Source organism: Micrasema longulum, unplaced genomic scaffold (assembly GCF_059751315.1).
Source record: "Micrasema longulum isolate JH-2025_06_02 unplaced genomic scaffold, ASM5975131v1 h1tg000097l, whole genome shotgun sequence".
Taxonomy (NCBI): domain Eukaryota; kingdom Metazoa; phylum Arthropoda; class Insecta; order Trichoptera; family Brachycentridae; genus Micrasema; species Micrasema longulum.
The window spans coordinates 2,163,713-2,188,412 of NW_028277303.1; the positions used below are offsets into that span (position 1 = coordinate 2,163,713).

At 32.6% G+C, this 24,700-nt stretch overlaps 1 protein-coding gene across 3 annotated transcripts in view; it reads left to right on the plus strand.

Moving 5' to 3' along the window:
- Window positions 1–24,700, plus strand: part of LOC148284701 (putative sodium-dependent multivitamin transporter) — a 35,075-nt gene that overhangs the window by 2,985 nt on the left and 7,390 nt on the right. For all 3 annotated transcript variants that reach the window (XR_015824189.1, XM_088236553.1, XM_088236545.1), the window contains exons 3-11: window positions 65–286; window positions 3,530–3,686; window positions 4,820–5,003; window positions 5,255–5,351; window positions 12,786–12,886; window positions 16,677–16,896; window positions 21,060–21,284; window positions 21,711–21,898; window positions 23,711–24,008. Coding sequence is in view for 2 of the 3 variants with exons in the window: in XM_088236553.1 (XP_088092679.1) it covers window positions 65–286; window positions 3,530–3,686; window positions 4,820–5,003; window positions 5,255–5,351; window positions 12,786–12,886; window positions 16,677–16,896; window positions 21,060–21,284; window positions 21,711–21,898; window positions 23,711–24,008 (1,692 nt within the window). In the remaining variant the exon portion in view is untranslated. The remainder of the gene's footprint in view (window positions 1–64; window positions 287–3,529; window positions 3,687–4,819; window positions 5,004–5,254; window positions 5,352–12,785; window positions 12,887–16,676; window positions 16,897–21,059; window positions 21,285–21,710; window positions 21,899–23,710; window positions 24,009–24,700) is intronic.

Sequence of the window (24,700 nt, forward strand, 5' to 3'; positions counted from 1 at the left end):
TATTTATTATACATGTACAATTTTTTTTTTTATTAAAAAATATAAAACATATCCTCTTTTACAGGAATATTTGCTAGCTGATAAAAACATGTCATTCCTTCCTGTGAGCTTCTCTTTGATGGCTTCATTCATGTCTGCCATCACACTTCTTGGAGTATCAACTGAAAACTATAGTTATGGAACTCAATTCGTCATCATTAATATATCTTATGGCCTTTCGACACCGATAGCAGCTTATTTATATCTGCCAGTGTTTTTCAAATTACAAAAAATTAGTGCATATGAGGTAAGTACATATCTTATTTTTATTTTGTGAATAATTTATTGTCGTACGTTTCTCCCGAAAATGGTCTGATCGAGATAAGCTTGTTCTGCCAACAGACTAAAATTGAGATTTTATTTATTTATATAAGAGACTCCTAAGGATTGATTTTTTTTATATGCATACCTAGTAATTTATGCTAATTTTTATGTTCATTCATTTGATGTTCTACAAGTCAATGTAAAATGTGTGCCGGTAACCAATTATATTATTTTATCCATTCATTGGAAAATATGCTGACAATTTTTAAAGAATGTATAGGTATATATATTTTTTTTGAATATGTAAATGTTTATCTTTTATTTCTTTCAGGCAATTTTTTTTTATAATCACACTGTATTCTTCTACTTGAGTTTATTACCATATAGTAAAAAAAAATGTATTATGTTGTATTATGTATTTCTTCAAATCTTTTACATATTATTTATGATGACGCATAATCTCCGGCACTTAATCAATATGAGATGTAAATGATAAAATTGTGTACACTATATAAAGTCTGATTAACTGTAGCAAGATGTTATAAAAAATAATCAGAAATATTTCTTAGCTAATTATAAAATGTTGCCATGAGGATAATTTTCTAACTCACTATATCATGTTTTGTAATGGCTGTTGTGGAAGTATGTAGAAATATATAATATTGGGGACATGAATAAGTTCTCTCTGTTTTTTTGTGAAAATTGATGCTTTATCTTAAAAATTAGTAAAGAACATGTCATTGTAAGTATTGTCCATCACTTCGGCTACTGTCTTCCATCTTTCTGGCAGCATACGAATATCATCTCAAAAGAACGATATCCATGAATCGAGCCATTTTTTGGCATCTTCATAAGAATGGAAGTACTGCTCAGCCAGGCCATTGGTCATTCATCGGAACAAGTGGTAATCTGAAGGAGCAATGTCCGATAAATACAGCGGGTGGGGTAGGTCTTCCGATTTAAGCATTTCCAAGTGTGTTATGACTTTGAAACATGTGGCCGAGCATTGTCAAGCTACAAAATTGCTTTGTTGTGTCTTTTCTCGTATCGCAGCTGTTTTTCTTTCAGTGATGTTCCGACACAGCATGGTCACCATAAGTCTCCGCAAGAATTGTATGCGCTTCAGCCGGAGATTTTTTCGTAATAATTATAGCAGTAAAACTCCCGCAACTACTGTTTTTTTGGCGCGAAATTTGTTATGTTTAACTATAGAATTACAATATACTAGAAGGCGCGTAGAATCAAGTTCGCATACATTGCACTGTGTTCGAAAAATGCCAAATGCTCTCCCCCCCGCACCACATCCCACCTGCGCACATGCGTGAAGTGACCGCGTAATGTTGCTAAACCGCGAACATTTTATTATTATAACACAAAAATAAAATAATTTTGAATTATGTTTTATCACAAAAAATATTTTACTGACTGGACTATAAAAAAAAGCAGGTACTTTTATTAGGCAAACATATAAAAAACATTAAATTATTATTTAGTAATTCAGTAAAATAAATACAGTTTAATATTACACTAAGGCTTATTAATAGAAAGCCGGGTAAACAATTTGACTACCCTGGCAATATTTACAAAATGTCCGCCTTGTTTTATTTGATAATCTGACAGACGGTTAAAGTAATTAAATTCTTAAATAATATTATTTGTGAATTAGCCACATACTCATGAAATGTGATCCCACCCTATTCCCTTTTAATCCCAGCAGTATTTTGACACTTAAAAATGACACAACACAACGTAATTGAATTTAAATCGGCAGTTGTGTACTAAGCGACGTCTTCAGTGTAACTAATGGCCAAAATTTTTTATCGCGGTTTTTGGACTATTATAATTCTATGTGTTTTACGTTATAAAAATAATTGTTTGCACTTCGGCGGAATAACGTAAAATGCCATTTCAAGCCTGATGATGGAGATTCACGATAAAGTTGGCTGTAGTATTGCCCTATGTAAAAAGTCTTAAGATATTACCATCTGTCAGGAAACAGCGAGAACTTATTCAAGTCTCTATTGTGAAAATAATGTACATTAAATTAGTTAAATTTAACATATTACAACAGAGATAAAAAATATTTAAGAGAAGGTAATAGGCATCTACAAGGCTTATGACCTATCAATGGCTGGTTTAAGTGGCCACTTTACACACTGTAACATTCACCATTCTGCCTATATTTGAACATCTATATTCCTTCAATTCTTTCGTCTGTTGATGTTTGTGAAGTTAAAGAGCTGAAACCTTTATTTATGCGGGTGAGATTCATCTAATTGAATTATTTCACCTACATACTAGGCATTGCCTGAAAATGTTATTTTTTTCAATTTCTATACTTCTTCATGGACCAGGTGGATTTATCAACAATATTTTGAGTTTGTCCAAATTTTAATAAAGAAGGTAATATATCCTTCTCTTAAATGTTCTTCATCTCTGTTGTAATATGTTAATATAAACAGCTCCCCAGGGAGTTGAATCCAGTCCTTGTCTACAAAAATTTGGACAAACTCAAAATACAGTTAAATTTACTTCAAAGTAATGAAAAAAACAGGTGTAATAGAGGGGAGTTTACCTTCAATACAGTTTGTTTAAAATCTAATAAATAATACGCTAAGCACATAGTCTTTGTTTGTTTGACCATGTAAAAATTATTTTTTAACAAAAAGTTGTTTTATAACTTCCCTAATGTTATCAGCTATGATAGGTACAAATGTGTGTCATGCATCTAACACTTTAATTTAACTAAATGTAACGCTAACTTTGCAGTCAATGTTCAAATTAAAGCCTTACTCTGATATAAATTAATTTACAATTACATCACTTATAACCATAACAATGAAGAAATATAGATGTTTGAAAATATCAAATAATTTTTTTGTCTTGGTGTAAAAAAAGATTAATATTGTAAAACCTAAAACCAATTATTGAGATGTTTCATACAATAAGTTTCAATATAATATATGTCTATCAAGATCATGAAGGATAACAAGTAGGTAATGAATTTACTAAATTCAATAATACTAGTCTCTTACTTATTACATTAATTATGGTTGTGCACATTTATTTTACTGGCTATACTTATAAGCTGAAAAACCAACTTACTGATTAACTTGACATCTACAATGAGCTGTAATGATGATTGGTTTAATCATTTTGAAATGTGCACTTGTATCATGACTCTTAAGGTTCAAATGAGTTTAATTGCTATCAATTACTTTTCTAGTATTTGGGTCTACGATACGGATCTTCATTACGGCTGCTGGCATCTATTGCATATACTCTTCAAATGGTTTTATATATGGGAATAGTTCTATATGCTCCAGCAATTACACTTGAAGCAGTCACTGGCTTATCGAAAACATTCTCAATATTGCTGATTGGTAATTTTTTTCTTTAATATTATTTTCAACATAACATAATTTAAAAGCCATTAATTGAACGTAGTTATGCAGAAATCCAGTGCACAATTTGGAATAAATGAGATATTGGTGTTATCGGATATAGTAAGGTCAATTCTATGTTCTGCTAAAAACAGCCAGACCGCTTTCATACAAAAAACTATCAAACTGTCGATCACAAAATTGGCATTTCTCAATTTGCAGAAAACACCCACAGAACTAGAAACAACTTACGATACTTTAAAAATCATTAAAACTGGTCAAATACAAATTTAGGTTATTGTTTGTAGTATAAAAAAACAGATTTGTCAAAGTCAAAAACATTCCAACTGTTGTGTAGATTTGATTATTCACTCTTTTCACAAAGGCGCTATTATCTCAGTTTTACTTTTCTATGGCTGGCTGTTTTCCGCATAACTATTTTCAATTGCTATTGATAGTAAAATTAATTGTGGCTAATTTAAAATGTAATATTTTAGAAAATTCAAATAGCAAAATGTGAATAAACTTGAATCTATAAAATAAACGGTCAGGAATTTAGATTTTAATTTTGATACAAAGTATCATTCAAGCTTCTTGGTTTAGTTAACTTATGTATTTGTTGACCTTTCGAACAAACGCTTTCGCCTAAGTTGGCATCCTGAAGGGTTACGAATTTAGGATTTATTATAATATGATACTCTCTTATGGTTGCTCTCAAGTAAAAATCTTGAAAAAGGAAATCAAGGAAGTCCACCTTGCCTTGTTTTCTTAAATGATAAAAAAAGAACTATCTGGATGTATTTGTTTAACAAATCATAAATAAAACATAATTTTTATGAATCGGGTTCGTATGAATCAGGTTGTGGTCCCGTTGCTAGTTTTTTGGACTCACGGCTCAAAAGTCCGTGGTTCGAATCCCACTCTACCCCAACTTGATTCCCATTTTCTAATAGTGAGTTATTTACAAATCGTTGAAAATGGCCCTCAAAATTAAGTATTTGGGTAAACCATAAGAACGAAAATATTTATTTAAAAAATACAAAAAAATCCTATTCAAACGTTTTTAAAATCATTTTGGTGTTTCAACATTAAATTCAAGAGGTCTAGTAAATAAATAAGCGCTTGTATTTCAGGCCTTGTTTGTACATTTTACTCTACAATTGGAGGAATGAAAGCCGTTTTGATGACTGACGTGTTCCAATCCCTGTTGATGTTTGCTGCAGTGTACAGCATCATAATATACGCGGCCATAGCCGCCGGTGGATTGGATAGTATTTGGAGAATCGCTCAAGATGGTGGCCGAATTGAGTTCTTCAAGTAAGTTATTATTTATATTAACATCACAGAAAATATGACATAAAACTGATCATCTTTCCCTTTTTAAGTTTGAAAGATTGCGATCGCTGCACCAATACAGTACCCTATGTGCCGTTAAGTGCAAATTAGTGAATTTAATATTCAAATAAATAGGGAGATGTAATGCAAGTAATTTTTCATGTATAAATGTATGATGAAGGGTACATAAATTAATAAAATATATTCATAATAATTGAATGTTTATTTTATAGTTTCAGCCTGGATCCAACCGTGAGACACACTTGGTGGTCTCTTATAATAGGTGGAATGGTTACATATCTTTCCCTGTACGCTGTAAATCAAACTCAGGTTAGTATTAACAAAGCTTTGAATTTAATATCACCAAAATATTTGATTATGAAAATTATTAATATATGTATTGGATTGTAGACCTGTGATAATGTTGCAGATTTACAACTCAGAGGGCCAAGGTTCAAATCTCGCTCTACCATAACTTGATTGCCATTTTTTAGCAGTGAGCTATTTACATCTCGTGAAAAATGTCCCCAAAATTAAAATATTGTTGAATAATTTATTTAAAAAAAATAAAAATAATAAGTTACAGCTATATTACATTATCATGAGTGGTGATAAGGTCTTCAAGACCTACATTATCTTGATCGTTTCCCTGTGTGCACCCAGTGGTGCGTAGAGCACTGCTTTGGTTCACCAAATGCAGATTATCTTGATCATTTGTTACATAAAGCGATTAGTCTTAGGCTTCAGGTGCCAGTCCAGGGACAGTGAAATTTTGCCATGTACTACCACCTTTTAAATCATTATTTAATGTTGACCTTGCCAGGAATCGAATCTGGGCTGCGATTACAAACGCTATCTTCATCAGTACAAATCAAAACCGTATAAAGTAAAATTGATATTTATGCACGAAAATGTGTATGATTTATCTATTATTGTATTTTAATACAGAAAACTCAATTTTACTTTGCGGATAAAATTTAAGATAAATGTTACCTTCCCATTGTAATACGGGCTCCGGGACCTCAAGCATGATAAATGAATGTGCCAACCATGAAATTACGAGGCGTACTTGTCTAATTTATCTTTCTATTTGAATATTTCTTAAATTTTACTGATCTATGTAAACTATTAAAAAATATAAAGATCAAAATTGAATTGAATATTCTAGTAAATGATAAGTCATAATAGGGAAATATCACATACTACAAATACCAATAAAAATATATGAAATGGGTTTAGGAAAATCAATTGTATTTTCAAAATCAATGTGGATATTGTAAAGAAATGTTTTCATACATAACTTTGAAAAAGGAATTATAAAAAAAGATGTCCCTAGAAAAACGCGACATGTTTAGCATTGATAATAATTGCGACATCCAGATTCGTGACGATGTTATATAAAAATTGAAACAGTTTCAAACAACATTCAAAATGAACATGAATCGTGACTTATTAGGGGGCGTGGCCAGTGCAATGACCAATTTCGTGGGATTTAAAAATTATAAATTAAAAAATATTTTTTATGGTACTTAAAGTTTTAGTTAAGTTTCTTTATGCTAAAATATTTTTTTAATCGACAGTATTTCATATGCCCTTATTACTTTAAAATTGTACATTTTTAAAAATTATATTCCCTATTAGTCATAAAGATTTACTTTTTTAAAGGACTAATGAAGAAAAAAAAAATTAACAGCACCTCAAATAAAAAAGGAGAATAATTCAATATGTTAATTTCGTTCTTAAAAACAATTACATAGTTTGTATGGCATTTAAAATTTCTATTAACGAATATTTTTTAAATATTAGTTTTGAAGGGCACAATGCATACTGTAGTCTGTTGAAAATTGTATTGTTAAAAATGCAACACTCTTGTGATTATTTAATTATTTTAGTTCTTGACATCATATGCTCTAAATACGTATTTATTCCCAACTAAATTTAACCTATGTGACATTCCTAATTCATGCATGTTTATGTTAATTTTTTAAGTGGAATTATTTACAAATGAACGGCTTTAATTTTGAATCAAATAGTCACATATACAAAAATTAGTAGATGTTTTTTTATGAAATCGACTTTTAAGAATACATTTATATATGCATCATAGAATTAAACATAAATTATTTATAAGATAGTCCATTAATGTTAAGCCTAATTTCTATTACTACTTTATCTCTTGATTTTTGGCAAGCAAATTAAAACAACTGGTCTAAATAGAAGCATATACCTTTTCAAAATGGCGGCCTCCGTGGTTATGACGCTTGACTCACATACGGAAGGTTCCGGGTTCAATTCCCTGTGAGAACGCAAAATCTAATGTGATTTTTCTCAAGCCTAGATGTTCTGTGATGTCATTTACCACTGAAATCAATAAAAAAAAAAGATAAGTGTTTTCAAGTGTCATGGGTCATCCACAAAATAAGGTTACAACATTTATGTAGGATTGAAAAATGCTTGTATTTAATTGAAATTCACAGAATAATTCACAATTATATTAGACTCTTGTCAGTGTCACTGCTTTTTCGGCCTCCTGATTATTGTAAAAACGTTTCTCACCTAAAAACTCTTCAAATTTAGTGAAAAAGTGATAGTCCAAAGGCGCCAAGTCGGGTGAATAGGGGGGGTGGGTGACAATATCCCATCCAAGCAATGTCAACTGCTCCTGTGTAACTCGCACGGTGTGGGGCGTAGCGTTGTCATGCAGGAGGCTTACTCCTCGAGTCAGCGTTCCCCTTTTGCTGTTCTGTATGGCTCTTTTGAGTTTTTTTGGGAATTGCAGTAAGCCTCTGCATTAATGGTAGTCCTTTTAGGCATAAAATCAACCAAAAGGACCCCCTCACGGTCCCATAAAACTGATGCCATAACTTTTTCGGCTGAATGGGTCGTTTTAAAATTCTTGGTGGACGGGGAAGATGAATGACGCCACTGAAGTGAATTTTCTTTTAGATTCTGGGGTGTAGTGACACACCTACGTCTCATGCCCCATTATGATAGTCCTGAAAAGCTTCTCCTTCCTGTGCAAAACGATCCGATAATTCACGTGCGGTGGTCACGCAATTTTGACGGTGCTCTGGTGTGAGCATTCTGGGCACCCACCTCATACACAACTTCTTGTAACCAAGTTTTTCCGACATAAATTTACGAAGAAAACTTCGAGGAATGCCAGGAAAGTTTTCGTGAAGGTTGCCAAGCGTCACACGGCGGTCCTATCGCACCTTTCTTAAATTTTTTTGCACAAATTCGTCAGCAATCACTGATGGTCTCCCACTCCTTGTCTCGTCGTGAGTATCAATAAGCCTTCTCTGAACAACCTAACGAAAAAAAACCCAAAGAAGTCCTAAACTGGATCACCGTGCGGATCTCGCACAAATGGGAGGTGGCGGGAGTGGGCAATGTGCTCTCCATTGGAAAAATTTATTGCAACTAAACAAAATTTGCGACAAACACGCACGACCAAATCAATGACCATTAGGACATCTCCCCTACACATCAGGTGTGCCAACTTTGAAACAAAAAAAGTCCCTTAGCTTCATTTTGTGAATGACCTTTGTACAGTTTAGAACTAATAAATTTTTGTATATACAAGGTGGCGCAAAAGTTGTCACCCGATGTTCTTTGGCTGTAATTTTTTTTATGAATTAAAAAATTAGGTTCTGCTTTTGAATTGTGTTTATTTGATATCTTAATTAATTTTCCATTATGTTGAGAAAATGATGCGGGCCCGATTTATGGCATTTTCTATCACTCTTCCCAGAACTTCCGTCGATAGGTTCTCGCATTTTTGACAGATGTTCTCTTTGGGAGCTTCAATAGTCTGAGGCTTGTTGACATAAAAAAAGACTGGAATGGTTAAATCAAGCGATCTTGCCGGCCTGTGCAAATCAACAAAACGAGAGATTAGGCTACCCGAAAATGCATCCCTCAGAATATTGGTTGTGGCTCGTCCAGTATGCGCCGTTTCTCTATCCTGTTGGAACCATATGTTCTCCGATCCCAATTCGTCTACAGAAAGTGGCTTGGTGGGATTTTAGTTTTAGTAAAAACATAAAAATTTAAATTTGAAAATTATGAAAAAAAACAAAAAATCCAATTTAGGAAGGAAAATGTCACCGTCCACAGTAGTCATTTGGCCCTCAGCATTATCAAAAAAATTAGGCTCGATAACGCCCCCAGCGTAAACGCCACATCATGCAGTAACTTTGGGCGGGTGTAATGGCTCTTCGTGGATTATACGTGGATTTTCATTGCCCTAGAAGCGATAATTCTGCTTATTTACATATCCACAAAGATGGAAATGGGCCTTGTCGCTCACGATGATTTTCAAAAGTTGTTTTCCTCGTGGTCGAGATTTAGGATGGCTTGAGCGTAGGTTACACGCGCTTGACGGTCAACGGCTAACATCTGATGCATTGTTTGCATTTTGTAAAAGAACATCTTCGGGTCTTTTACCAAAATTCTCTGTAAAGATCACCGATTGATGCCCAATTGCATGTTACGGTCGATACTCCAGGGCCCTCTGTAATATCTTAAACCACGAGAAGCAGAATGGCTGTTCCAGGGCTGACCAGACCTGGCAACATCTTGTGTTGTCCCATACTCTTTTAGGTGAGCGGCTAAACTCCCTAGTGTTTGCCCAGTTAGTGTCCGACGACCGGAAATCTGCACCTAAATTCTCGCTGCGCTAACACCACTGGCGAATTAGTCCGCAAAAAAAACCAAACAATTTTTTGGCATTTTTGAGGAGTATAGCGCTTCATATCTTGTTGTTGTGTATTTTGTATCTGTTTACTTCAAAGCAAAACTGACATTTGCCTCCATTTGCAAAAATTATGGCATCTTCCGATAGGGTGATGACTTTTGCGCCACCTTGTAGAATGCAAAATACCGATTTTTGTAAACAGAGTTCTTTTCGTCTGTACTTTATAAGCTCCTGACGTCATTGCGAGCTGTGAAAATCTATTGTGACAGGTTCTTGTGAATAGCCCTCCAAGTCCAGCCTTTAAAGAGCTTGGCTACTGGGAGAGTTCTTATCTCCCCCTTCAAGCCCAGATCCGTAAAGTATCTGGCTATTATGTTGAGGGTGAGCTCTTTAGCATCCTCAGGTTTAACCAGTGGTCCCCTGAGGATGTGGCTTGTTTTATGATAACCCTCAATTGATTTCGGCTGAGCTTTATTAGGTCGAAAGCAAACCTTTGCTAGTACCCCTTTATAAGGTACTTTTTGCTTTAGCATTATGCTTTGATCTAAGCTCATTACAAGGAGCACATTTGGGCAACCCACAGTAGGGCTCAGAGCCTATTGGGGTGTCTCAGCTCCCAGCTTTGCCGATTCATCAGCTGCTTCGTTGCTGTCAATGTATGAGTGTCCAGGTATCCAAATCAATGTTACACTATAGTGTATAGTATATAGGCATACTAAAGTTAATTTAGAATTTATCTCGACCGAGCTCAGTGGTTTTAGAGCAACCCAACTGTCTGAGAGAATAAACATTATTTTGTTTTTGTATTGTCTGTGCAAATTTTCATGTACAAAGTGGGATAGAGCTCTAGGCAAATGGAAAACCTTTTACTGGGTCTAACTCCGTGTATCCCAGCAGCTGCTTGCCCATCTTTCTTGGAGCCATCGGTGTACTACACAATGTTTCCTTCCCTGTAAGGTAGGGGGCTATTGGGCAGCCATTGTTCTGTATACAGGTATAAAGATCTTAAAGTGCTTTTGGAAGTTGAATTCCGAATCATTATATCCGATTGAATAGCTAACATCGAATTATAGATGAGGTATTGCTGCAAATTCCTCATAGTTCTAGATTTACATGGTAATAGCATGGCCATGCCCGCCTCCATCTGCACATGAATGTGTAGATGATTTAGGCATGACATCGCTTCCATTGCTGTAGTTGGAGTAGAGCACATTGCTCCATTGGTAATGCTACAGGCCATTCTTTGTAGGCTGGATAATGCACCGCTGCATACCTTTTGTTGGGTTATTTTGTGCCAATCTATGCATCCATAGGTGACCACAGGTCTTACCGTGGCTGCATGTATCCAAAATACTGCCGTTGGTTTTATCCATCATGCGGCAGCCTGTACACAGTATGAGTTTGGCCTTCCTGATCAATGAAATAAAAGTTATGTCCGCTAATTTTTCTTAGTTTTCTGTTTGTGACCGCGAAAAGGTTGTGAACCACTGCGATAGGATATTAGTCATTATAAGGAAATTTTTAGCATTATCCCTTACTTGTATTAAATTAAATAATCTCTGCCATAAAGCACAATGTCATTTTTTCCTGAATGTATACATCAGTCAGTTCTTAGAATAGAGATTATTTATCGGTGTAATATCGGCATATTTCTTATGAAGTCATGTCAAATATCGATACCTTTACATGTACATATATTTTTTAATATATCGGTTTATAATCTCATTGTTGGTGTTACATAGAGATGTAAGAAGTAAAGGAAAGCAAAAATATAATTATTTATACATTTTCACGATAAATGACTGAAGCGCCATAATGTGAATTTCGAAGAAGGGTCAATTAATAAATAATTGACTTACCGTTTTTCGAAGAACTACATATATTAGTCCTGAATTATTTCATATAACTCATAAACCAATAATTAAAAATATGTATGTATTTCTACACTGTGTGTAAGTTTGTTTAATTAATTGCGTCATCTCCCTTAATCTTATAATTTTATTGTGTTTAAGTAAATATGCTGATTTTAAAATGTCAGATAAGATCTTTAACTTCATTTTAATATTGTGTGGCTGTCTCCTTATCTGGCAATCATCTGAACAATAAAGATAACTTTGTCATATAATTGTATCACATGATTTACAACTATTAAATCTCAACCCTTTAACACATTGGCTACTGAGATAATAAGTTGATATATTTGTTGTTGTTTGTGTCTTCGTCCATTCAGATAAATTATAATAAATGTACTGAAAGGTTAAATGTTGAGCTGGAATCAGGCGGTAAGCCGTGTATAATAATAAAATAAAAAAAGTTCAAACCTAAACACAACTATTTGCTTAGGTAATGATAATGATCAATTAAATTTGTGATGATATTTTTTGTATTTGTCCAATAGCGCTACAGAACAATACTTCTATATATTATTAGTACAGTGGGATCTCGCCTAACATGCATAATTCTTTCCAAAATCCAATTTGTAATGCGAAACACTCGTTAAGCGAAACAATTTTCCCCATTTTAATGTAGTCAATGCTGAAAATACTACTCATAAAATTATGTTTAATTAAACAAAATTACACTTTTTTTTTTACTAGAAAGCTGTCTAGACATTCGTTTTTCTGATGTCAAAGCTTCAAAATTTTGTGACAATGCGACAGCTTTATCTATAAATAACTTTACAGCTAGTTTACCCGCTGCCTCCTCTGCAGCTTCTTGCTCTAAGCTCTTCAATGGTCACCTCCTGGCTGTGCTCTTACACAAGCTCATCAATATCATTGTTATCCTCTTTCATTCCCATGATGTTGGCCAAAGATACATCTCATTGACTACATGCTCAACAGGCACTGTCTGAAACCCTTAAAAGCCACGTTCAACAACGCTGTCTGGCCAAAATTTCTTCCATGGTCTTATGATTCAGGACTTTTTTGTATTCTCTCTTGTCACTCGTTATACGAAACGACTCTTGTTAAATTAATATTTTTTAACAATTTGTTTTGCTTATTATGAAAGGTGCTCGTTAAGCAAGATTCCACTGTACTTAACATGTCCAACTCTTTTTTCAGGTCCAACGGCTTTTGACTGTTAAGGATTTGAAAACTTCACAGAAATGTCTTTGGTGGAATTGGCCGATTCTGTCTTTACTCAGCTTCAGCACATCTTTCAGGTGTGTTATATGATTATATATTATCCTTCCATATCTGATGTTCTAGTAATCTATCAACAAACTGTTCACTAAATATTTATTTATATGTTTGTATAGTGAATAAGGCACTTAATTATTTAATAAACTTGAGAAGACATAAACTGTACAAAGAACATTTTGGGGAACTAAAATAAACATTACCATACCTCGATTTACGAAGATAACGTTAACAAACCATCAGCATAGACAGTGTGTAAAAAATATGAGATTCGGGAACAGTGGTATCTTACTATTTGTGTATGTTAGGATTAATTTTCAAGTAAATATTTGCCTCAATAAACAAGCAGCACTACATAATGTTATAATAAAAAAAATTATAAAAAATTGTTTGTAATGTCACACATTTTACAAAACTTTATTCGGCACACAAATTCAAAGGTATACAAATTACGAATCAAAATATTAGCCTCTAGGTTTACCCTACTGCGCACGACTCTGATGTTGTTAGTGAGAAGAGCCTGAGGCACTATTGGTTGATGCTAGCCCGCACGAATGTCGAAGTAATAAGCTGTTTTCTTTGGTTTGCGACCCGAATAAGTAATCTGTTAGATCTGGATTTTAAATAAACGAACATATTATTTTCGTTGACAAACCATAGATGGCATTAGTAGTTTCAAATATCCCACTTACTTATTATTAGAATTATCATAGAGAGCAAGTTAAAGATTTTATCAGCTGCCAAAGTTTGGCGTATCTAAATCCTTTATTATTGCTTTGAACCGAAAGAAATCTAGTATGGAGCCTGGGTCACATACATATGATACAGATGCGTTCAGAGAGTAAAATTTTTTTTTAGAGTATGTATAATTTCTTTGTTATAATTTTTTTTTCAAATTTTGCTATTCATGATGAATTCTAAAATAAAGACGTAATTACTATTATATTATATATATATATGTATTGGGTTGTAAAAAAAGTAGTAGTATTTTGTCGCAAGATGGGGTTGAACTTAATTTGTTCTGGCAATACTGTACCGATTTTGACAAATAGGCTCGCGTTGGAAAGGTAGCATTTCAAAGAATATTTTCAATGAAATAAAGCTTCGTTTTAATCAATCGTGTAAAAGTTATCCCATTTTGAAAATGAATGTGTCGAGTGAAGAAATTTGTGGTATTTTGAAGTTTTACTTCCTAAAAGGCAAAAATGCATCGCAGGCCCGTGAAAAAAATTATACAGTTTGTGGTGACGATGCTCTAATAACATGTGTATCACAACAATGGTTCAAGTGGTTTCATTTGGGAAATTTCAATGTCAAAGATGCACCTCGCTCTGGGCGGCCTATCATGGAAAAAGTCGACGAAATAATGGAAAAAAGTATTCTAAAATCTACATGCAACCACTCGTGAGATTGCTCAGGAGTTAAGCATTGGTCATGTAACTGTTTCAAACCATTTGCATCCCGCTGGATTGGTCAAGAAGCTCGATAAGAGGGTGCCACATAAACCGAGTGCAAAAAATTTTATGGACCGAAGTTCCGTGTGCAAATGAGCTGTTTAAAAAGTTCAAAAACAAGCAGCTGTTGAAATGAGTGGTTACTGGAAATGAGAAATGGATCACGTACGACAATGTGCAGCGGAAACAGTCGTGGGAGAAGCGATCTGAAGCTCCAGAAACAGTCGCAATGACGGGATTAACGAATAAGAAGGTGATGCTATGTGTTTGATGGGACCACAAGGGTATCATTCACTATGAGCTGCTCCAGCCTGGCAAAACTATTGATTCGGATAACTACTGTCAACAACTAACAAGACTAAGCGAAGCAATTTAAAAAAGCAACCAGAATTGTTAAAATCCCATGGCGTTTTCTTCCAACAGGACAACGCGAGACCACACACATCTTTAGTCACCCGACACAAACTGGAGGAGCTTGGCTGGGAAGTTTAGGCTCACCTACTGTATAGCCCTGACTTTGCGCTTTCAGATTATTATTTGTTTCGGTCTCTTCAAAACTATACAGGGAAAGAAATTGAATTCAAGAATTGACTGTGAAAATCACTTGTCTCAGTTTTTTGCCCACAAACCACAAGTTATATGAGGATGGGATCATGGCTTTACCAGAAAGATGGCAAAAGACCATCAATAATAATGGACAGTATTTGGATTGATTCTGTTTATTTGAGCAAATAAAAAAATACATTTGAAATAACTTGAAAAATACAAAATTTATTTTTGATCAACCTATTATATATATATATATATATACTAGCTGAACCCGGCAATGCTTTGCTATTGCTAGATTTGAGCATATACTCGTATATATGTAGATTAAATGAACACAACCAAAATTTTATGGAATTAAGTTAAAGTTAAAGTTAAACTTTACTTTTACTTAACCATATTAATATGTTCAGTGTTCTTAAATAAAACCATCGACCTATTAATACACACACACCCTGAGCACTCTAAAATTATGACACTTAACTCATGCCCAACACATATTTAGTCGTTCTTTGTTCATATTTAATTGCTGTCGATGTGAGCTTGACATTTAATTTAAAACCAAAATACCTGATTGTGTTGTGAAAGCGTGCTAAAACCGTTCGGATTAACTTTAAAAAGATGGTGTAACTTTTCATTGGTACCTAGGTACTTGTTTATGGTTAAATTCCAAATGTCAGTTAATATTTTTCTAGTATTACCAAAAATCCAGTAAAAAGAAATAAATAGTTAGAAAATATAAGGAATTATAGGAAATAATCTGATTGTGATCCATAAAAAACTAAAGTTGTTTGTAAACATTCAAAAACAAACATTAACAAAAAAGTAACATCCCTCCATTTTTTGTATATGCATGCTTGGCGATGAGAAAAAACATTTTCGCTCTTAACTTTTTTCTACTCAATAAATTGACGATATTAAGAGTTTTTAATATGCTCATGTCAAAGATCTATATTTCGCTGAAAACCGCACGTAAATTGGTCCAGTAGTTATTCAGCCCATCGAGGACACACATACGAGCATTGCCTTTTAAATATATATGTATTATAATACTAACTGTAACTCACCGCCAGGTATGGATTAGGGTTTGTTGATGATGAATTTATAACTCTTTTTGGCACACAATATTTTGATAATCAACGGTAGTATATATATTTTTTGATAATCATAGTATTGAACATACATTAGGTACACCTTTATTAGTAATTAAAAAATGTTTCACTTTATCATGTTTACTATAGTTAATAGTAATAGGTAACTATTTTTTAAAGAAGGTGATAAGTTTACAATTCGTATTGTTGTAAAAGTTAACATTTGATGCAAAACTTGCCATTATTTATTAAACTCTTTTATTTGTATTCAATATTTTGTTCTGTCGAGTGATTTCTATCATTTGGAATATTTGTCAAATTTCCAGTTGACGGTCAGACATCACAAAATACAATATTTTTTAAATCTTTGTAGAACCATAGGGTAAAGTAATCACGTAAGCCAACCAATAAAAGGTTATTTGCCCTGTAAATAACTTCCACAGTCCTTTAATCTCAGTTAAGATATCTATCAATGATTATTCCTTTGCCTCTGAGATATCACTCTGTTTAGAATATTTTTAAAACTACATAGTTGAAAACTACTTTTAAATTAGAATATTTGGGTAAATCATCAAAACCTAAATTATTATGAAAAGTGTTGGTTTGATATTCAGCCACTGATTTCATCGGTCTCATGATAAGAGACTGGTCTGGTGAAAGAAAGATACCTAGAAATTTCACTAATTGGAATATTGCAAATCTTTATTGTATTATTATTTTAGTGGTCTCGCCATATATTCTAAATACTACAATTGTGACCCCGTGAAGGCTGGGAAGATATCATCTAGTGACCAGCTAATGCCGTTTTATGTTGTGGACACAATGGGTGGAACTCCCGGCTTAGCTGGACTCTTCATCGCCGGTATCTTCAGCGCTTCCCTGTCCACTGTGTCTGCGGCTTGCAACAGTCTAGCAGCTGTCACCTTGCAGGATTACGTTAAGGTTAAAATAAGTATATTGTTACCTTGGTACTTGTTTATTTTAGAATATATTAATTTGTGGATTGTTTAATAAATATAAATATTGACAATTACTCAGAAATACTTATTGTATTTGGCAATGTATCCAAAATAAAACATGTTTATTGGATTTTAATTCTACCCTTTTTTAAAAAAATATACAAGAGGGTATATTGTTTAAAAAGTAAAGTAGAATTAAAATCTAATAAATCTGTTTTATTTTGGATACATTACCAAATTTTATATAAAATTCTACCGATTGTCTGCATACACAATAAATACATATTGTTCCTATTAGGAGATGAAGGAAAAAGGTTTTTGTGATATTTTGAATTTTACAAACAGTTGAAAAATTTCATTGCGGTATTCTTTAGTAACACGATGTAATCAACAATATTTTGAGTATTAGCTCTGGATTTAAGCGTCAAAGTAAATATTTTTATTTGCGAATATTTTTAAGAAGGGAATATCCGTACCAATAAATTTATAAGTTTAAGAAATTGAAAAAAAATGCTCTCAGAATCGTAAATAATGTATGTGAAAGGCCAACTTAAACAAGCCAATGGCTGATCATAAGCCCTGTAGATACTTGCATATCAATATTCCCTTTTAAATAAAATTGTGTTGACATATCATGTACGTATAGTCGGGGTCTTCGTTCAAGGCGCATGGGCAGAATGTGGTTATGAGTTGTGACGCTGTTGAGTTTAGATAAAAATTAGCTGGTTGATATTCACAAATATGTCATATTCTTGAACATTAAGGCTCCAATTTTTATCGAAACTCAACCGGGCAGCGTCAAAACACATTACCGCATTACTTCTGTGGGCCTTGAACAACCCTGTCTATAGATATAATTAAGTTTACCAGAAAAATATACTTAAATATTTATTTGTCCATATAAGGGCCAATATCATAAATTGTAATCTTGCAGGAGAATAATTATTTAGCCATTTTTTGGCGTTATAAATAATTGTTTGACATATTTTATTACAAATATTAATAAAAAACATTACAATATATATGTGTGTATAAAATAATTAAATATACTAGTTCTTTTAATTGACATCAACCCTCTACACAATGGTGGCAAGAAAATTATGAAATTTGACATTGGCCTTTTTAGATCGAAGCCACAGATTTATTACTGATAGTTGAAATCACCTGGAATATAATAAAACACTTCGTTATAAATATACCAAGTGTGTTCAGAAAATAATGGGAATTTTTAAATTTCGTGGGTTTGGAGAGTCCGATTGTCAATTCGTCCGGGGCGTCCGGGCCGTTCATCATCTTCAACATCTACACGGCCATCTTGAAAACGCTTATACCACTCGTAAACTCTTGTTTTACTCATAGCAGTCTTATCATAGGCCTGTGTTAACATTTCACACACTTTGTTACACTTTATTGAATTTTTTACACAAAAATTTATACAAATTCTTTGATTAATTTTTTTTACAAACTCAACTCATAAAAACACGTCTAACATTAGCGGCTGCCACAGACAAAGTAAACAATGAATACAGCTGAAATTTTTAGCATACTTCAGGGGCACGTATACCAACATAATAAAAAAAATGACAATCGGACTCTCCAAACCCGCGAAATTTTAAAAATTCCCATTATTTTCTGAACACACCTCATATATATACATATATATATATATATATATATATATTTTTATAAATGACAGATGGCTTCGGAATTAAAGAAATCAATCATTAGATATCCAAAGTATGTAGATCAGAAGAAAGTTTTATTGTTTTATTTCTGTAATAAATTATAATATTTTTTTAAATTTTTTTAATGATTTTCACTTAAGTTTATTGCATCCTCACACAGAACAAAAATGGATATAATGTAACATTAATAGTTAGAAAAAAAACTACATAAATCTGGATACATAGAGTGCGTTTCAGCGCCCGGCGTCTATCAGCTTTCGATGGGCCCTCAGGTAAACTGCCACACTTGTAATGAAGTGACCATTTTACACTCGGGCACGTAAATGAGTTGTTGGCAGTAATTAGCTCGGGGCACATGGTACATTTATTTGACATTTTGTACTCTACCCACAGTCAAATTATAATGAATTAAATAGTTATTTACTGGTTTATTTCACTGTAAAAAGGATTTATATTTTATTAAATTAAATTTGGTATAAATTATGAAACTCAAAATAATTTATTGAATGGTTAAAATAATTATTTTTCTACTATGGATAAACTGTGGTTCTATGTTAAGAATTTTTGGCCTCTATAATCAAAAATTAATTTAGCTTTTTTGTAATTATCAAATAGTTTCCATTATTTATTTCGGTACCCTTATTTTTTTTTTTTACAATTACAGCATACCCCCATGCGACTTTTAATAGAGATTTACATGTGCGTAAGATATTTTAGTAATATTTATATATTATAAAATCATTGAACTTATAGTCAATTCAAATTTACATGCATACTTTTCTGTGTATAAAAAATAGTACATGTATAATGCATAATATGTAATATTTTATATGTTAAGCGTGAAAAGAAATATGAGTATTTTTACATTGTATTTATGACAGTGCGATTTTGCATAATATTTTTGTGTATATTTCTTGGCTTTTGTCATTCATTAAAATAGTTGGCATCCACTTGATCCAACAGATTCTTAGCAAGAAAAAATTAATGCCAGAATACATTCGTAGGATCTATGTATTATATCGTTGCCGTTAAGTTTGAGTTAAATATGCCATTCGAAGTTTAAAATAATGTTAGTTAAGAGGCTAACATCACCGAGGGAATGTTAGAAATAAATGCATAAATCAGATTTTTTTTTATTTCTTATTATGTGGCTCTTGTAGAATGTTATTATCATAGAATCATAATAGTCCGAAAACTGCGTACGCACATGATGAAATGAGTAGTTTTACGTTTTGGCCATTAGGTACTCTGGAGACGTTGCTTAGTACGCAACTGCCGATTTAAATTCAATTACGCCGTGTTGTGTCGTTTTTAAGTATTAAAATACTGCTGGGATTAAAAGGGGATAGGGTGGGATTACATTTCATCTGTAAGTAGCGGATTCACAAATAATTTGATTATATTAAAACAAGGCGGACATTTTGTTAGTATTGCCAGGGTAGTCAATTGTTTTACCCGGCTTTCTATTAATAAGCCTTAGTATAATATTAAATTCTATTCATTTTACTTAATTACTAAATAATAATTTAATGTTTTTTATATGTTTGCCTAATGAAAGTATCCGTTTTTTTTATAGTCCAGTCACGCTCCCTCTGGTATATTATAATTCTATGATTATTATGAATTAAAACATTAAAAAAACATGTCGAAAAATATTTCTTTAAATAAAAAATATTTTTTATTTATAAATGTTATAATAATTATTTCTAATATTTCCTTCCTTTCACTAACTTTTATAGCTTGCATTGTCCAGATTATAAATAAGCAAAAGTCACCCAACCAAATTTTAGCCACCTTGCCTCATTAGAAACCTTCCAGATATTTCAAAATGTATCAGAAGGAATAAGTTACCAATGGAGTTTATTAAAAAGACACGAACGAATTTTTTGTGTACATAAAACCTCCAAAACACAAAAATCTGATTTTTCCTTGGTCTCTAAACTTTCAAATTGCGACTTTTCTAAATGATGTTTTTTGGGTTAGTGACTTTGGCCTGAACGGTGACGATATATTTTGCAGCTACTTAATATGTATGTGTTTTACTAACCATTTTTTTTATTCTTTATCAATTGCTGCACTGCTAATTTTACTATGCTCCTTTTTTATATATGTTTATGTCAAAATGTTATCAGATCACACAACTGTAAAACAAAAACTCACACGCGAGCGAATTCTATATTCCCACCAATAATAGGCGAGTCAGAAATAAAGAAGTATTCTTTTTCATGTAAATAAATATGTTACCATACATTGACAGTCTATAGTAATTATTGAAGGTGAAAGTGAACGCTTCTGTTTTTCACGGATCTTAAAATTTAATTATATATATGTGTATATTTGTATTATGTGTTTACGAGTACGAGTATACGAGTAGTTGTGATGTGATGAAAGCCTTCATCTACCGATTCTGGATATATGTTAATAGATTTTTTAATTCAACGATAACTTAATTTTTTAACAGCCACTGTATCAACATATCAAGAAGGCACCTCTTCCAGAAAACAAAATGGCTCTGCAGTCAAAAATCATGGCTTGCATATATGGACTCATCTGCTTGGCCATAGCATTCCTTGCACAATACTTAGGCGGAGTCCTTCAAGCAGCCTTAACTATTTTTGGTGTTGTCGGTGGCCCTCTGTTTGGAGTTTTTACACTGGGAATGTTTACTCTGCGAGCAAACGAAAAGGTGATTCATTAAGAGATGTATTTTACTACTACTTAATCCCAGTGTTATAGAAAGTAACAACATTCTAGAAGATAATCAAATAAATCTTCATTTAACTAGACTTGTATTGTACACATACCTAATATGAGTAGATCTAATCACCTTTGAAAATTTGCAAAAAAGTGGGCTATGTGACAGGGATGCCATTTGTTACATTAAATAAGCCAATACGCAATTGTTATTTTGAATGAAATTTAATTGATTTTTTTTATGTCATTATTATCGGGAAATTTCTTTGTACTTATTACTTACACATTGATGTGCCGGGCAACTTGCATGAAACATGACTTTTTTTCAGATTTAAAATGTTAAAATTTGTTTTGAAATGCTCACAACTCACTTTTTTCGTATTTATTTTTCTGTTTTTATAATTTTTATGTTTTTTAGGGTTCCATGGTTGGTTTCCTTTGTGGACTAGCAATGTCACTTTGGATTGGATTCGGGGGACCTAAACCTCCTCCACCGTATCTGCCAACTAGCATAGCAGGGTGCACTAACTTGACAATTTCTACTGCTAGTGTAAACTACCATCATATCAACGTTTACGAGGCTTTCAGAGACGAAACAGATGAAAGGTCAATATTTATTCATAATTTTTTCTTTTCCGCACTTAACGTAACGTATTTATTTTAGATAGTTGTTCAAATAAAAATTGAAAACCTTGTTTTACACTAATGGTGCATTGGTTACTGCATTGGTACATCAATCACAGCATATCTTGGTCATTTTTGTTACATGAAGTTAAGATAATCAGTCTTACGCTTCGGGCGCCAGTCCAGGGGACTATGAAATATGTTTGTGTAAAAACACACTTTTAAATAAATATTTCATGTTAACCACGTCGAGAATCGAACCCGAGACCTCTTGCGTGGTAGGCAAACGCGCTGACCACAACACCACAAGGCCGACGTTTATAAATTTTGTTAATGTTTTTTTTTTATTAATGAGGAAGTTCAGTGGTTTTAATTATTTTTTTATTTGTTGAAAGACTATTAAAATAAGCCAAAAAACTTTAAAAAAAAAATTTATATTACGTTTTATCAGTGCTACGATTTTTTAAAGTTTTGTATTTCTGAAATAACTCCGCAATGACATCATAGGTTCTCTTCCGCTTATTCTCAATTAGTTCTGCCCATTGGTCCATCCACGGCAAGCAAACTGGAAATCTTCCATAAAACTCTCATCATTTGTTGATTCATATGAACCAGTGACGTCGTTCAAAGTAGTTTGTTTTTATCATAATGTTTTTTTTTTAACATTTTCAGGAAACTTTGCGGTACAATTTTTACTACGCGCAAGAAAACATTTATTGTATCCAATTTCCCGTAGGGCTGAAGTTCCTCATTTCAAAGATTATCTTAAAACCTGAACTACTATTGAAAATGTCCTGTATTTATATTAAATCTGCGCTTTTGACAAAAAGAATCGAACTTTAGGCTCATTCCGGGAGACCTCAATATTTTTTAATTTGATTAAAATTTTTTTTTATTAATGTCTGACTGGTGACAAATTTGTATCAACTTGAAGTTTTGAGTTTCCAAAAAAAGTTTTTTATCGTACACCCTATTATACGTCAGTGGTAAATACTATTTCCATTTTGGGGCTTGAAGGATGAAAATTCATTGTGTGGTTGCAAATAATATGTATCTATTGGTGTCCCAAGTTTTACCTAGCTTTTCAATGACTATGGTGGTAATCTGATAGGTTATATCATTCAGTATGTTAGGATGTCATTCTGTCACATTTTTAAACACCATCGAAGATTCTTTTGCGTAAAATTATCACAAAAGACTGTTAAAATGTTTTATACCTTCATTTGAGTTCTGCGTTTAACACTGCTGAATTTGTAAAAAATAAATAAATATGATATTGTAATTTTAACACCGTGAATTGCAGTTCGTAATATTTACAAAAGAGAATTTGCTTATTAATTACAACAATAACTCCTTTGCTCAATTGAATCAATAACATTGGAAATTAAAATAATACAACCAATGCACGCATCTTCCTCCTTGGATAAACCTTTATTGTTTTGTTATTTTATCTTTGTTTTTTCATGGGGCCAGGGCCGCCTGCCCACTGGGTGCACTACTGGTACTGTGTAATTAATAGAAAATAATTCAATAATAAATTAAGTTTATAATTCGTAAATGCAATGTGCAGAATAACTATGTATCTATAACTTAAAGCCAGTTTAAAATCATTTATTCATATGATATTTACCTACAAATGTTTCAAAATTTCCTATTGCTCAATGATAATAGTATATTTTAAAAGTTCTGTCCTCAATACAATTGACTTTATTCTAAAATGAATCCTTGATTAGTTGCTACTCCCAAGCCAAAAAATTGTCCACATGCATATATTTTTTTACTGTTTTTTTCCAGACATTATTTTTATCTCTATCGCCTATCTTATATGTGGTCAGGAGTTCTTGGCTTTTTGATAACAATGACAATTGGTTATATCATGTCGTGCATACTCTTCAAAATATCTCCCAAGATGTTTGGTAATAGTTGGGAAAAACCTAAAAGTAGGGGAGAGAATAGCACAAAACCCAACAATGCCATTTCAGCTGACGCATACTTGGAATCTTCATTACCAAATCCTGATTTATTTACACCGATATTGTGTGGCTGGATCCGAAAATCTAATGATAAAAAAATTGCCGATGCAAGTATTATGGTAAGTGTATTGTTTTTTTTATTTCTTTCTCTTCATCTTCCAATGGTATTGAAGTTGGGTAAGATTTACGTTTGGCTTCTTATATTGCTTCCTGTAGAGTATATTTTTTTGCATTCTGAAAAAAACTGATTAAATGCTTTAAGAACATATTGTATGGATATCTTAAACAAAAATGATAATGTTTGGAGTTTGCCTATTTGGTGGCATTCCAAATTTTTGGTGAAGGATTTAATTTATTATTTGTTTGCATTTTAAGTATTTTATTTCATTAAGTTTTTTTTTGGGAAAATATACAACAAAGTGGACATATTAACGATTCAAGTGTTTACTCACACAAATAAAACAACAAAAAATATTTCTTTAAATTATTATTTTAAAATATTTAATTTTTAAATGTGTAAAACTGTAATTTCACAGTGAAAAAAAGATATTTGATGAAATATTGCATAAAATATATAAACGATTTTTTCCCTTATAGTTGAGAATGTTTTTGTATATGGCATCGCTAAAACACATTAAAAATGTACCTGCCATCGTGGCAACTCGCTTTTTCATCTAACGGCTATTTGAAACCTTTTTAAAGCTATTTTTTCTTCACAGCAGGATAATACTAATTTTCTACTGTAACTTTTCAAAAATTTCCGCTTTGTAATTAATAATACAGACTTCCAAACGCAAACAACAAACAGAAT